Source organism: Perissodus microlepis, chromosome 2, assembly GCF_051167445.1.
Source record: "Perissodus microlepis isolate ML-2025 ecotype Zambia chromosome 2, ASM5116744v1, whole genome shotgun sequence".
Taxonomy (NCBI): domain Eukaryota; kingdom Metazoa; phylum Chordata; class Actinopteri; order Cichliformes; family Cichlidae; genus Perissodus; species Perissodus microlepis.
In genome coordinates this window covers 11,701,699-11,718,489 of record NC_140462.1, presented here as the reverse complement: position 1 = coordinate 11,718,489, position 16,791 = coordinate 11,701,699, and the positions used below count along the sequence as shown (strand labels likewise).

The following is a 16,791-nucleotide window of genomic DNA, read 5'->3' as shown; positions in this document are numbered from 1 at the left end:
TTTTGTGTGCGTGTTCATGAGTAAGTGTGTGTGTGTCCTAAGGATGTATACTGTACTGTTGATCTGTGTGCGTGAGTAGATAGGGGAAGGGTGTGATCTAAACATGCTTCAAGGCGAGTCCTACCCCCACTTTTCCTCTCTCCCTCTGCACAGCTCTCGTCTCCATAGCAACGCCATCTTGGGCACAGGCATGAATGCATATGTGCACACACACACACACACACACACACACACACACACACACACGCTCGCACACACACTAATGCAGTAGCCTGTGGATTTAGCTTTCAGAATGCATCAGATAGCACAAAAATGACAAATTAGATTTCATATCTACTTCCACATTTTATCTGCTTGTGTGCCCCCCCCCCCCCCCCCCCCCCCCCCCCCCCCCCCCACACACACACACACACACTCACACAAACCATACTCTTGCGCATACCTCACCAGACTGTGCAGGGCTGCAGTTGTAATTGGTAATGTAGCACTGCAGCAGCACATTCACTGTCACAGCACTTTTACAGCAGTGTCTGCTTCTCTTTCCACCCCCCACAAACCCTCAGAGAGCCTGACCTTTGCATTCAGCCATGCACATCCTACCTTCTTGGTGCTAGGCCTCTGGAGACCTCAAACACACACACATAGTCTCTCCTGCCATTTGCACATTACATCCTTTTCATATGATGAGATACTAATGTCATAGTGGGGTTTTTATGTGGCATGTATCTCATCATGACACAAGAGGGCAACCTACTCCTTGTGTATAAGTCTTTAGTACTTCTAGTACTACTATATTATGCTTTTCACTTTTCAAATCATTTTCACTTTGTGCACTTTATGCACTGGGCCCATTTAATATGCAGTGTCTGCTTATTCTCAGAAAAGCAGGTGTGATATGAATTATCCAGCACTTGACTATTGCAATAGGGTAATATAATACAATAATGGAAAAATTAAGTTTCAATGATCTTATATGCATTTTAGCTCTGACATATGCAGATGTAAATTCACTATATAGAATAATATCCACTTACTAGACAACTGTGCATACAATTATGTGCATATCAGCGTAACTGTAATAATATCTATGTACTGGAAAGCTGGGCATGCAATCAGCTGTTTACCTACTTACACAATTTGTGAAATAATCTATGACTAATATAATAAAGAGAGGAAGGATGCAAGAAAAGATGAATCACTCCTAGTTTTAAAACCAACTACCACTTAATCATTTATTTCCAAATCTGCGCCTGCCTTCACTGGTTTCTGGACTAAGTAGGACAGGGGCGGGTCCACGGAAACATGAGCAAGATCAAAACCGGGACACAGCAATATGGAGCATGCCCAAACATACGCATGCACACAGCCCTGAGAGGCACACCAACACAATAGAACACAGTGTTCACTCATTTGGAAAACAATGGCACAATGCCCAAATATCACATAATTAGTTACTCTACTGTAAAACAACATACAGGAGCAACATCCTGCCACTGCTACAGTGTGATTATTTCTGTCTGTGTCATGATTTATCACAGACTTGCTGGGGAATTAAAACAGTATAGTGACCTATCAACTAAGTAAATATTAAACATAACCATAATCATAATCATCATACTTTATTAATCCCTAAGGATTAGGGATCCCATATACTATTTAGTATTTAGAAAACATTTTCCATATAGTGTATTTTTCTTTAAAATGTAAAAAAACTTCACTCTTCATTTTATGTTTTAATGTATTCAACAATTCATTTACACTAGCAATGTTTTCATTTAGTGTAAGAACCTCCGTAAGTTTGATCAGTTAGGAAATGATCACTAATGTGCAGAGCAGGGCTGATCAAAGACGATGTGTTATTGAATCTGTGATACTGTATCTAATTAGTAACAAGCATCTGCACAGCATGAATGGCAACATTGCAGTCTGGAGTTCAAATAAATGAAGGCCTGATCAGGCTCTGTGTGGTTTGTGTGGTTTGTGTGAGAGAGGTGTGAGAGTGAGAAATATAAAAGGTATGAGAGACAGCATGAATTCCATTCACATATAGTTCAGCATTGTGACTCAAATTTTAAAATGTGTAATTCAGCAACTGGTTGTGCAAGCAGAAAAACAGCCATGGATTACTTTGCAAAAACAGAGCATCAATCAAAGCTGTCAATAAACAGGAGCTTCAACAGGCTTTGGTAACAGCAAAGGTAGCACAGAAATCTGATTGGTCACTGTGGCTGAAATGGACACTGATTGGCTCAGTATTGTGCCTAGCAACAAAGGCAGTGTTATAGAAAGCACCCAGAATTGATTTACTATCTCCCTTCTGGTACCCATGGTGACGCAGATGCAGCCCCTGTCTATGCCCCACCCTGCCTCCCCCTCTACCTCCACCACACCCTTCTTTATGAGCAGTCAGTACATAAGCCAAGGACAAGGCATTTAAACACAACCATATAAACTAAAAAGAAATGGATTGTGTTTGATTAAAAATCATATTTTTTTTCACACTGTCCACAGTGATACATTAAATTCAACCATGGAGTGTAACAGAAAGCATCTGGTACAGTCTGTCTCTGTCATCTCTTCCTCTTTTCTCTTTTTCTCCCTCACTCACACACTGAAATAGCTTGACTCAAACAATTCTCAGTGGGATTAAGAATAAATCTAGCTTTATATGCATGGATAACCTAGATTTGTCAATCAAACATTTCACTGGGGAATAGGTCACTGTACTGTTTTTGGTATGGCTGGAAATTGGGGACAGACCCGCTATCTGCAGATCAATACTGCATGAGAAACTCAGTAAAAAATACTATTCAATATACTACCACATGCAGAGTGGTAACACGTTAAATAATTGAATGCATTGATATTTAGACAGGCTGGTAGTATCCACTTGTTGCCACAAGGGGGAGCCTTTTAAAAAAATCACTCTCTTTGTTCTCCATTGCAGTTTCCATATCCACAGACAGACACAGACTGATATCAGAGGCAGGCAAAGATATAAAGCCTTAAATTAGATTAGCACCCTCACACACTTCCAAAATTGTATCAGTGCTAAAGATACACTAACAGGCTGTGTGTCTACTACACATTTCCTCTGCCTGCGGAAATTAAAATGTCAACTGTCCCAGATGGGAAAGAAGATGCCGATGTCAGCTACTGAGTCTAACAATACCTGCACAATCTCATCCAGCCTGATACATATCAAAACAAAGAAAAGGGAGAAGAAAACAGAGAAATTCTTCTATCATTTACAAATTAAAACAAGTAAAGATTATGCAGAATATATGGCAAGCATTGGACATTTCTACTGTATACAATTTACACACAAAGAGCTGCAAGGCATAATTTATCCATACTTAAGTGTGTCATATATATTTTACACACACATTACACCTGCACACCATTTCAGCTTTGTGTAATATCTATTTTTACGTTCTTAATAGCCATGCAGCATGAAACATGCATCATTCAGTGGTGCATTCGAAGGGCAGAGCTTCGGTGAAAGAGCATAAAAAAAGAATGAATTATAGAGGAGAGCGCTGGCCTGCAGAGAATCTGACACTGAGAAATGACTGAGATGGTTCTGTGAGGTTGCTCCACTTTCCACAGAAATGAAGATAACTATTTATAAAATAATAACTTGCCTACAAATCGTTTAAGCATAGGCTCCTATACTTCCGTTTACCGAGAATAACAAACACCAATTTCCACTCTCATTAACATCAAAACTTAAACATCTACTTGTGCAGCAGCAAAATAATGTTGCTTCTTAAGGTGTGATGATAGGGATATAAATGATCTGCTCTAGGTGTCACATATTGTTTGAGTGTTCATGTTAGTTTGCATGCATGTGTGTTTTTGGCTGAGGAGTGTTGAACAGTGAGGGAAGAAAAACCTATTGCCACTTGCTAGTTTAATGTTTCCCCACATGTTTTCTGTCTAAGACTCACTGATACAGGATACAGATTGCTGAAATAAATGCCACCTTCATTATTGTTATGGCATTCTGCTTTAGTGTTACTCAATTCAGTTGCCTTTTTGAAGCTGTGTTTTTTATATATGTGGCTATTGTGTTTTTAATATTTCAGGCCCTTTTTGTCAGATTAAATATCAACAACATGCCTCTGTATTGTTCAGCACAATCCAACAGCAACACAAACTACAGCTTCTTACAGACTGTAAAGTTGAAATCACAGTCCTCTCATACCATATGTTTAGCATACAATACATGCAGCTTTAAAAAGTAATTTAATGGGACAGATCTTTTTAAGTGGGTATAAGAATGCAAAGTTTAAAGTCAAGGACAAAGCAAATACATAACAAATTAAAGAAAACAACATGGTGGCAGCATGGTGGCATGGTGATTAGCACTGTTGCCTCACAGCAAGAAGGTCTGAGTTTTATTCCACCACCTGGCCAGGGCCTTTCTGTCTGAAGTTTGCATGTTCTTCCTGTGTTTGTGCGGGTTCTCTCTGGCTACTACAGCTTCCTCCCACCGTCCAAAGACATGCAGTTAGTGAGGTTAGGTTAGATGGGGATGTCAGCTACTGACATTACATAACTGGTAATTCTAAATTGCCGAAAGGTGTGAATGTGAGTGGGAATGGTTCTCTATCTCTATGTGTTAGCCCTGCGACAGATTGGTGACCTGTCCAGTGTGTACCCTGCCTCTCCCCCTATGGTAGTTGGGATGGGCTCCAGCCCCCCACAGCCCTGACAAGGATAAGCGGAAGAGAATGGATGCATGAATAATAATAATACTAATACTACTAATAATAATAATACTAATACTACTACTACTACTACTACTACTACTACTAATAATAATAATAATAGTAATAATAATAATAATAATAATAATAATAATAATGCTGTCTAGCCATTAGCCTGAAGTTTAAAGCTGAGTGAAATCCTAGGTTATTTTATGCGCTGCTGTCTTTCAAAGCTGCTCTTCATGGCATAGTTAAGATGATTCCACCTAATCGTGTTGGAGGACCAACATAGTAGAATTATTACTTTACATACTTTACAGAAGCCCTAATCCAACACAAATGGGGATAGTGACAGTTATAGCAGATGAAAAAATGCTTGGATAGGAATTCTCTTTTGAAAACACCTAAAGGAACAGCAGCAATATTTTGGCACTTTTAAACATTTGGCATGACAAACTGCCAAAAGTACAGCTTTTTATATAATGCATGGAGATCTAACATGATGCTTTCACAAAGGTCATGTGTTGCAGGTTTACACTGAATTGTTTCTAATATACTGCTTACAAAGTACTGAGTATTTTTATGCCATTTCACACTTTCTGTCTATTTCTATCATTATTCTATTAGAAGCATTATCACTATAATTCATTACTTTAGTTCTCTGCTCTAGGACAAAGCAAAGTGACAAAAATCGAGCAGTAAAGGGCTTAGGGAGAAATTACACTCCAGCCTTATCATGAGCACCTCATTTATAGCAGTCTGTTAACAAGCAGAATAAACATATTTTGTTATGTTGGTATCACGTTTTTTTTTTTTGTCTCTGCACAACTTTGCTCCCCTCATTCACATTAAGCAGATTCTCACTTCATTATCTGTAATGTGATGCATAGATTATCTGGCCCAGTATCTACTGTCAGTTTTGGTCTGCATAAAAGACTGAGTTCATCTGTTTGCTAAATCCCTTGCTACCTGATCTCACTATCTACTACAAAATCAAGCCTTAACATAATTTGACACACTATCAGCAATGAAGCAGAGGTACACAGTAACACTCTTTTTGAAACTAATGGTACATCTCAATTATGTGGTACTGCAATTAAAATATAATATAAATAAGAAATTCATTGCACTAGCCCTTGTACAGCTGCTGTTGCTCAGTTTGTGAGATTAATGTTTTAAAGGCCCTTAGGCTCATAGTCTCTGAATGAGTGACATGCTTTTGTGACTAAAAACAAAATAATGAGAAAGGTAATGTCTGACTGAACACAACACTTATACCAATCATTTTGATAAAATGTAAATAGCAACAAGCATGAAAAAGCATGAAACAAATGTAATTAATAAATTCTGATAGCCATTTCCCCCAAATAAGGGATAGCTGTAGGTTTATGAACCACTAAATAATAAATGAAACACATTATTGTTAAATGTATTGTTTCCTGAAAACAGGAAAAATAGTAATTGTGAACAGCATAATGATTATTTATGCAGACCGCGAACAAACCGAAGAAATAATGCGGTGACCAAAATATTCCCTAACATTAACCAAAATACCCATCCTTACCTTAAATCTAACAAAATTGAATAGCAATATGCAAATTCTAAGAACATTGTTCATGTAATCCCAACCTTCATCCTCCTGTATAAGAAGTATTTAACTCAAGTCAACAGCAACAAGCTGAAAAAATGTTACTTTGGATTCATATGCAGGCAAAATTATTATTATTTTTCCTCTAGGACCTCTGGCTTTGAAAAACAACACTAGACTTGGCTATGCTTCGCGTGTCCTTACTACAGCCATAGAAGAGAGAGAAAAAGGTTTTCTAACAAACTCAGCTCACAGCTCCAGTTTATAGAGAAAGAGGAGGTAGAGTTAAGAAAAGAGGCCACCTATGTTTTCAGAGGCAAGGAAGGATTGTATAGCTTCAACTAAGCTTTGTAATAGCAGTTAGCAACCAAGTCAAACCAAAACGAGCACCAGGCTGAGCAAAAAAACAGAGAACTGGGGGATAACAAAAGAAAGAGTAAACAAGCTTACAAAATGTGTCAGCCATTTTCTGTGAGCCTGCAGTTGCACAAAGCGACAGGAGAGGGCATAAGAAAGAGTATCAGCAAAAAGAAATCAGGATGCGTAGGAGGAGGAGAAGAGATTCTTTGTTTAAGAAATGAAATGAAGAAATATGAAGACAAATATACTGATTGAAGAATCGAGCTAGAAATGGCAAGGAAATGAGGGAGAGATGAAGATGAGAAGGGAAGCACATGAGGCTGAGAAAAGTGGGGTAGTAATCAAGAGAACAAAGATTGGGGGGGGGGGGCAGTCAGTGGGAGGAGAGCGTGTGGTATGAGCCACAGCATCATCATCTTCCACACCCTTGTGTCATTGTTTTATTCATACACTACTAGATTGGATGGTGGAAAACACAGAGAAAGGTCTAGGAATGAACAGACATGTAAAGACAAAAACACAGCTCTGTGTGTGTGTATGTTTGTCTGTGTGACTACAGGGAATGTCATAGCCTATCATCGTTCTAATATCATATATCATAAAATAATACTAGCACCAACCCTAAATGCCCACATTCCTGATTCATTTTTATGACAGATGGTTCATCCTGAAATAAACCCAGCAGACCAACTTCGCAAAATGAAAAGCTACACGTGGGATGAGATGACTCACATCCTGAACAGAAAAACTCACTGCATCACACACTAAGAAAAATGACCTGGAGGAGCTGAATGTCCATTTTAAAAACACAGAGAATACAAGGAGACTTTTTTACACTGTAGCTTTAATCACTGTTAAAATGGGCTTTCTCATGTGTCTGCATGACCATATCAGTGTCATGTGATCATACATAAACACACACACACTGTGCATCCTTTCAGATACCATGGATTAATGTATGATATACCTGTACCCACCCAGGCTGTGCGGTATATGCCGTATTTTTGTTTGTGGCATACATGCACATACTATTCCTCCATATCATGTGAAACTTCAAGTCTCAACCTTTAAGAGAAATAATAAACAGTTTGAGTTTGTCCCATTGGTTTTCTTTGGGAAAAGTTTTAATAATATAACTAATAAGACCTATTTTAACGGGATAATGTGTGGTTTGTGTTGTATTAAACATTGTAGAACTTTTATTTTAAAAGAATATTTTAAAAGATTTAAAAGATATTTTAAAAGAAATTAGATTGAGAACATTTAGAGTGAAAGAGGGATGTGACATGCAACACAGAGCTTTGCCAGATATACATTGCAGGAACAAAAAGTGTTGTGATTTGGTTACATTGAATAAAACATTAGCACATTGAAAGCTGGGCTGGAACATTCAGAAAGATAAGAATAAACAAGGCATTGACTTCACTCAAGATGTTTAGTAGGGGAACTAGACAGGCCGAATAGCCACACGGGGAAGAGGAACCCTGCAGCTACAGACTCAATCCCTCTAATGGCCAACATTTGATTCCATCCATGTGTGGCAACAAATACGGTATTAATTAGACAAGTATATGTCATTTGTGACCGTATACCTCATTTACCCCATTTACCCCGCAGTGAGCAGTGCAAGGATAAGAAGGCAATCCTCTTAGCAAGGCTACACCCAGCATCTAAACAGCAGACTCTGAATTTCCCTCACTCATTCATGCTTTCTCTCACAATTCACTAAATTCCTATTTCCTAAATCTAGATCTCAGGACACTTCATTGTGCTGTTTTTAGGTTTTGGTACAGGATAAATTAAAAGTGGTTTTTAAGCCATATGTGTCTTTACTAGTGTTCTGCTTAATGGCTGGCTGTTTTGCGTGTATCCTTGCCCTGACCCGTCAGTCAGTTCAATCCTCCGGGCATGACATGATGACCTAAGCACAGCAGCAGATGTTCTGGCTGTATGAGCACTGATGCCAAACAAGAGCAGCACAGACCAGCATCTGTTCTTTTCTCTGTTGATTCAGAAAAAAGAGGAAAAACAACAACTTGTAAACACTGCACATGGCTCAATGCACTTAACAAAGCTACCAATCACTCTGCATTACAACACACAGACATATATGTCTAGACTTAAGTACTGTTAAGCATTATGATACTATTAATATGACTATTTTTAGGAAAGTAAAGCATTGCAAAGAGAGCTTGACATAAAGACAGTGAACAAATGCCTTTTTTTGCTGCAATGTTTTTAATGCTTAGAGAAGTTGACCCGGCTAAAGCTCCAGAGAAAGGCCTCCGTGGACTGATTCAGCTGCACTAGAGTGATTCTAAAATAAGAGTAGCAAGGACCAATCTATGGGACTCATGAGTCAATGGACTGAGAGATAATGAAACTGATGGCTTATATAACCAAGTGGTAGAGATAGCAAAGGGTCAGTGAAAAACAGTGAAAATAAAAGACAGGAATTATGTAGGGTTTTTTTTCTTTTTGCTATTATTCTTTATGATTTGCTGTGTCAAATTTTGCTGGACACCCGATAAATTCTATTTGTATCTTTATCAACACTAAAGAAAGTTTGACCCAAATACTGACGGGTACCGCCTAGCTTTTGCCATCTGACATTAAAGCTACACATGGCTCTAAATCAGTCATGTCCTAGTGCAAATAACAAGAGCTAAAGGAGCTGTGCCAAGCAGTGTTGCCCCACAGATGTGAGTGCAGCCTGCAATTAAAATTTTATCCCATTGACTTCTATTTTTGCCCTGTTAGTCCAGAAGCAACTGAAAAAATCCAGGGCATCTTCTTGTCATGTTTCAAGTTGATTTATTGTGTTTTTTAAATGAGCTTAATCAAATAAGGGCATTTTCTGTACTGTGCGAGTGGTTCATGTGGTTGAAATTGCAGTGAGTGTCATGCATTAAACATACAAAGTGGAAAATTTAAAATTGAATATACAAGACTCAAAGGTAAAGTTAAATAATTGAGTTTAACTTGACATAAAAACATCTTGACACGAAACACATCTTCGTTCAGCCCTTCTCTGCCACTCTGTGTTCAAGGTGCAGCACACAGAGGTCAACAAACAGATTATTTACTAAGAACACTAAAAGATGCATTGCTGCAATGCTTGTTGATATCGACATTAATCTCCTGATTAACCAGCACCACATTGCCTAAATGTTTACTAAGAGGAAGTACAGATATGAACACAAGCACTCATAGCAGAGATAAGTAGTAAATAGCAGCTCAGACAACAACTTGTTTGGAAACATCTACAAATCACGTGCTTCAGTTCAACACTAATAAAAACCAGACTGTCAAAGTCAATGTGTTGCTTGAATTCTTCCACTGAGCCACATCAGTTTTTTCTGTAGTGAAAAGCAAATCTCCAATCAACAGTAAGTGATTGCACCTTAAAAATAAAAATCAATGTCTAGTGAAAGAAAAAAAAAGTTCAATAACAATGTGAATCTACTTAGTATGCTCATCATAAAATATAAACAAGCATGGAAGTTATTTTTTGTATTGTATTTTAGGTATTGTCGCAGAGTTTTGTGCACTAGTTCAAGAAAAGTCTAATTAAACAAAAAAATATTAGATGCATTTGATCAGTTTAAAAGGCTGAAGTTGTCATAAGTTAACCTGATTTTTTTTTAAATACAGTTCCAGGTATCTAAGTTTTTGCTAAACATAAAATACATTTATCATTACTCAACTTCACAATTCAGTTTTAGCAAAGTTAAAATTGTGCATGCCTTCTTATTTCCTGAACAAACAAACATTTGTGATCATGTTTTGTCCCCCCTTTCCATTTTGGGGTAAAACACTCAAGTAGTGTAATGGCACTTGGTGAAGATTCACACCTTGCCGTTCTGTAATAAAGGCTGTTATTAAGAAAGAATTGTGTGCTGTAATATGACTTTCCACAACAGCAGCATCTGAGAAAAGTCGGAAGTTAATAAAGAACATGAAAGCTCACTTGGAAGGAAACTCACTAAGTTTCTACCCCCCCCACACACACCAATCAGTTTATCTGTGAAAGTGCCTTTGAATAAAGAGGATTAGACACAGTACGTGATATCAGTGATGTGATATTGCATGTGCATCTATGGGGACAAGTGTGCATGTGTAAAGTGTGAACATGATGATGGTAGCTGTTTTTGCTGTACTGCACTATGTGTCCAAAATTAGATTACCATCACTGCTGCTGACCTCAATGTGAGTGGCGGCGTCCTCATACAAAGCTGGAGCAATAAGGGAGAATGTGCCCTACTGACATACAACAGCACATTCAGCATCCACTGCTATGACCCTACAGGCATGAGGCGCAGCTGCACACAGCTTAAGAGCATGTGGCATAACCAGAGAAAGATTGCAGAAAGCAAGTCAAATATCACCCGGGAAATAAAGAAGTGCACCATATGAAGGAGAAGGGGAAGAACAGAAACAAGGAAGTGGGAAAAGGAGGCCAAGAGTGGGAAGGGGGAAGGGAACTACTGAGAGCAAAATCAGTATGAAAGGGGAGAGAAAGAGAGAGAGAGAGAGAGAGAGAAGCTGCAAAAACAGAGGAAGGATAAGCACTCCTCAGAGCAGAGGCAGAACAGTGAGTACTGCATGGAGTAGTATACTGATGGAACACTCATTGCTATAAAAGCAGAAAACAAAATGCAGGTTATTTTTCATAAAATTTGAGAGAGGGATTAGGTGCAGAATAAGTTAAAACGCAAAGGCAAGTAGAGTGAAGCATGATATGAGTGTGTTTAGCTGTCAGCATTTTATGTGTTACTTTAGAAGAAAAGACACAAAAAGAAAGGTAAATAGCAGGAGAGTTGCTGAAATGACTACACACTACTGTTGTACATGATTGGCTTCTTACAACATTCCCAAACTGCAATGAATGCAGTTTAATGAGGAACGTGCTGTCACCTATTCAATAAAAGCAATGTATACAGACACACTTAGGTAACTGCACTGTAGATAACATTTTGTGTAGACATACCTCATGCAAACACAGTTGCAGAGATCTGCTGAGCCAGCCAAGCAAACAGACAAAGCCACTGGAGCAAGCAGCCACACCCCCACAGTGGAGAGCATACAGAATGAAAACTGTAAACAGTTTACGTCTTCTTACATCAAACTAAATTAAGATCAGCAAGTTTAAAATGACATCTGTTTTTGCAATAGTAATATACATATTAAAAAGTGTTTATTTACTGTACAACAAAGGTGCATCCCATGTTCTTGCATTAAAGTAATTGCAGCTCATCCACTCCTCTTTCCATCTGTTTTTTTCCCTAACTATTAAAAAACAAACTATGATGGCGCAGGAATAAAATAAATAAAAATACACTATAATAAAAAGACATGCAATCGGCTCACAGTCTGCGATGCAATGACATTTCCAAGCACTTATTAGTTTTAATGAGATGCTCTCATTTTTAATCACATCTTTTCTGGGCATCTGCTGTCCAGGCACAGCTTAGCATTGCTGCTGTACTGCAACACACACACACAAAGCCTGATTTCTATCTCTCTCACACTCACGCATGGACTCATGCATATAAAATATTCATTCATGCACACATACGCTCAGAGGGGCAGTTATTGCTAGCAGAGCTAAATAAATCTGGACAGATGAACTGCAGAGAAAGTGTGGCCAGCCTCTCTTACTCTGAATCTGAACCGATCCTTTACCTTCCTGTATTCAAGCTTTAGCTTGCTGCTTTATTTCACATGCTGCTCAGTAGCTTCTCATACAGCACCAGTTTTCAGCACAGACATATATGTTTATAATTTAAAATATGCTTTTTTTCTGTCAGTTTCCTGTGTAGGGAATCTAACGTTGACCCAGTTTTTTGGGTGAATAGATTATCCTCCATACTATAAAATATCTAATTAAAAGCTAGAATATTCCTGCCTTTGCTATTCCTTTACTATATGCAGCATGTGCTTCCTAGTTTACAGTGCTGAATGTGGTATTATAATCCATGAGTTTATATAGACATAAACCAATTCTTATCAAATATAGTGAGGTTTCTATAGATGAGCTGTACAAAAGCCACATCCCCTCCCCCTACTCTACTGCTTTCTCCATCCCTCCCTCGTTCATCCTCTTCCACTGCTGTTGCTAAGACCGTTGAGTGCATGCTAGTCTGTGGAAACCAGTAGAGTCTGAGAGGTGGATCTCCCAGTGTGTTGCTATGGGCAACACACAATGTTCGATAGAGAATCACCTCTCAGACTCTAGCTTGCAGACCTTCGCACATGTCATAGAATGTGACCTATTTTCAGTAAGTCAAAGGGGATCATGCACTCTGAAGCTTGTGTGCAGTGTGCTAAATATACAGTCTTCTCCATCAGTATTTCTCAATCCCAAAGCACAACAAACCAATCAAATAAAAAAATAGTAAAATTATATTGCTTGTTTTTCACTCCTGGAATGAATTCACATCCCTGCTGAAACAACCCCACCTGACTTGCTGCACATTGTGATGCACTGCACACCCGCCTCAGGCACTCTCTGCTCTTCTCTGTCTTAGCTCCAGCCATTCATGGCCCATTGAATCACCTCAACAGCATCAGCAAGCACAAACCACAAGAAATATCATAGCCAGTCATTCAGTTGCTTTAAGCCTATGTAAGAAACCTCATAGACAGGAAGGATATATAGATGCAATTAAAGATGGAAAAAAAACAAGCGTATACAGCGCAAAGCTCACAGTTTTTCATTCAGACTCAGACATAAATACATGCAAACCACAATAAGTGTCTGACTGGATATTTGGGTGATATTAGTATTATAAATAATGTTAAACTTTAAAAGCAGAGCACCATATTATGGTATAGACACGGCATAGAAGCAACAGTTCAATTTGCTTATGAATTAGCAGTTTGGACTGCGTGAGAACTAACCAGAAAACCACATGTAAGGCGTTTTATCAACACACAGCCTGCTTATTTCACACAGTGAATATTTTTTTATGCTTCTTGACAGTTCCTGTTGAGTAGATTATTTTGTAGGATCAACTTCTTGTTTCCGATTAACATTATAGCATAACTGCCTAGAAATAAAATTGTATTTCTTACCTCTTCAGATGTGCGTCTCCTATCTGGAAGCACAAGTGTATTTGCATGGCTACCCGGAACTATAGTAGATCCTATACTCATTCTGGGTCCAACTAGCATGTACCGCTTCTCTCCCGATCTGTACTGGATGCTGTGACACAGTGTCCCATCATAATTAGTCTCTGGCAGATATTTAGAAGTATAACCTGTGGATTTGGAGCACTGCATTGCAATCAGCACGATTATACTGACGAGGAAAAGTACAGAAACTGCGCCCAAAGTTATCATGAGGTAAAATATCACATTACTGTCCTCATCATCTTTTGCTGCACCTTTAACATCAGAAGCTGCAAAAGCCTCTTTGGGCTCCACAAGTTTGACTATCACAGTAGCTGTTGCTGAGAGGGAAACGTTACCGTTGTCTTTGACCAGAATGAGCAGTTTATGCTCAGCCTCGTCTGTCTCTGTGAATGAGCGAAGTGTTCTGATCTGTCCTGTGTAGCGGTCCAAAGCAAAGAGACTGTGGTCAGTAACTTCCTGCAGTGAAAAGAGCAACCAGCCGTTATATCCTATATCAGCGTCATAGGCTCTGACTTTAGTCACCAAGTGTCCTGCGTTGACGTTTCGGGGAATCTCCTCCACACCTTGAGCAGAGCCGTTGGAGCTGAGTGGATACAGGATGACTGGAGTGTTGTCGTTCTGATCCAGGATGAAGACGTTGACTGTGACATTGTTGCTTAGTGACGGAGTTCCAGAATCTGAGGCAACAACTTGGAACTGGAAAGTTTTCATTGTTTCAAAATCAAAACTTTTCAGTGCCACAATTTCTCCATTTTCAGGGTTTATACTTAGAAATGATGTCAATTTTTCATCAGCATTCCTCATAATATTATATGATATATGGGCGTTATCACCCTCATCACAGTCATGAGCACTGACAGAAAATAAAGATCCTCCAGCAGCATTGTTTTCAGTCACATAAAACATATATGGGTTTGTTGAAAACTCTGGACTGTTGTCATTCACATCTGATATTATCACACTTATTATCCTGTGAGATGACATTGGCGGGTTACCAGCATCTTTTGCAACAATTCTTATGTCATACTTGGGTTGCTGTTCTCTATCCAGCAGTGACTTGGTGACTAAAGAGTACATATTTTCTTGTAATGAAGGCGTTAATGTGAAAGGTACACCTTCACTTACAGAACACATCACCTTTCCATTTACTCCCGAATCGTTATCATTCACACTTATCAGTGCTACAGTCCTTCCTGGTTTGGAGTCCTCAGGGACTGCACTTGAAAAGGATGTCACCTCAATTTCAGGTGTGTTGTCATTTAAGTCCACAATAGTTATTTTAACACTTTTTTCTGTTGCCAGGGGGACTTGCCCTTTATCAGAAGCTTTAATATCAATTTGATATCGGTCTTTTTCTTCATAGTCTATGGGCCCTTTCACAATAATTTCACCTGTATTGCTATCGACTTCAAAAATTTGACGTAATTTCTTATTTACATTATTCCCAAATGAATAAACCACCTCCCCATTTAAACCATCATCTAAATCTGTGGCATTTACTTGTACGATAGTTGTGCCAATTGGTGAATTTTCATCAAGTACAGCAGTGTATGAGTCTCTGGCAAAAACTGGCATATTATCATTCACATCCAGAACATTAACAATAATTTCCATTGTCCCTGATCTAGCGGGCTTTCCTCCATCAACTGCTGTCAGAAGCAATCTGTGACTTCGCGCAGCCTCTTTGTCCAGCGCTTTATGTAAAAACAAAACAGGAATTTTGCCATCCTCTTCTCTATCCTTAACCTCCAAACGAAAATGGTCATTTTGACTGAGCTTATATTGTTGAATAGAAAACATGTCGCTGTCTGGATCACGGGCGCCTTGTAGCTGAAATCGCGCCCCAGGTAAAGCAGATTCTGATATCTCTAAATGCGTCTGGTTGTCCGTGAAGATGGGAGAATGGTCATTTACATCTAAAACCTCAATGCCGACGTAGTGGACCTCTAAGGGATTCTCCAGCACAGTCTTTATATTCAGAATACAGGTGGTTATCCGTTCACACACCTCTTCTCGGTCTATTTTTCTGTTAACGTGTATTATGCCGTTGCTGGTGAGTTGAAACAGGGGTTCAGTCGATCCAGAAACGATGCGAAATCCTCTAGCATGCAAAGCACTGTGATCCATCCCTAAATCTTTAGCGATATTTCCAACAACAGAACCCACCGTTAGCTCTTCGGGAATAGAGTATCGCAGCTGTGCGGAAGAAGAATTCATAGTGAGAGCCAACGAAGCAATAACGACGGCCAAGCGCTCCAACAATACTCCGCATCCCCGTCGTGCCATGGCGAATTCACAGAATAAGCAAAATAATAGGAACAGGACGGTTAAACATTGAAATATGAATTTACACCGAAACACTGGAACTGATGAAAACCAAATATTCCAGGATTCCGAAACATAATGTTTCCGAGGGTATCAAAGATTTAAAGCCATTGCCCCCCAAAGCGCAAGTGCACCCTGTCGAGAAATACTGTAGCGCAAAACTACTGACGTAGAAGACGTACAGTCGGGAGTCGTTAATTTTCACAAACAGTGACACCATGCGAGCTGACGTTACAATGGAGATAAATAAAAATAGTGTTTAAAAGCTTCAACTTCGTGTCGAGGGGTCAAGCAAAACACGGGAAAAGTGCACTCGACATCATTTCAACATAAACAAAATCATCTCGTTCAAGCACCTCCAAAATATATTAATGTTAATTTTACTTCATGAGATATTCCAATTAAGAGAGACATTCTTACCTCTTCAGATGTCCCTCTCCGATCAGGTAGCATTAGTGTATTTGCATGACTACCCGGAACTATGGTAGATCCTATACTCATACTCAGTTTGGGTGATGAATATACACTACACATTTGTGTTCTATTTCTATTCAGCTGTTATAAAGAGAAAGTTTAACGCAGCACTTTCATCATCATCATCATCATCATCATCATCATCATCGTTTATTTGTATAGCACTTTAAGAACACACCAGGCAGACCAAAGTGC

The 16,791-nt window shown here is 38.9% G+C and overlaps 1 protein-coding gene across 25 annotated transcripts in view; it reads right to left on the bottom strand.

Moving 5' to 3' along the window:
* Positions 1 to 16,791, bottom strand: part of LOC146392371 (protocadherin alpha-C2-like) — a 217,762-nt gene that overhangs the window by 119,143 nt on the left and 81,828 nt on the right. The window contains exon 1 of one of the 25 annotated variants that reach the window (XM_084946478.1): positions 13,738 to 16,429. The exons of the other annotated variants lie outside the window; for them this stretch is intronic. Within the exon in view, the coding sequence (XP_084802604.1) occupies positions 13,738 to 16,083 (2,346 nt within the window). The 5' untranslated portion in view covers positions 16,084 to 16,429. Of the gene's footprint in view, positions 1 to 13,737; positions 16,430 to 16,791 lie in introns of those variants that run through there. 25 annotated transcript variants of the gene reach the window in all.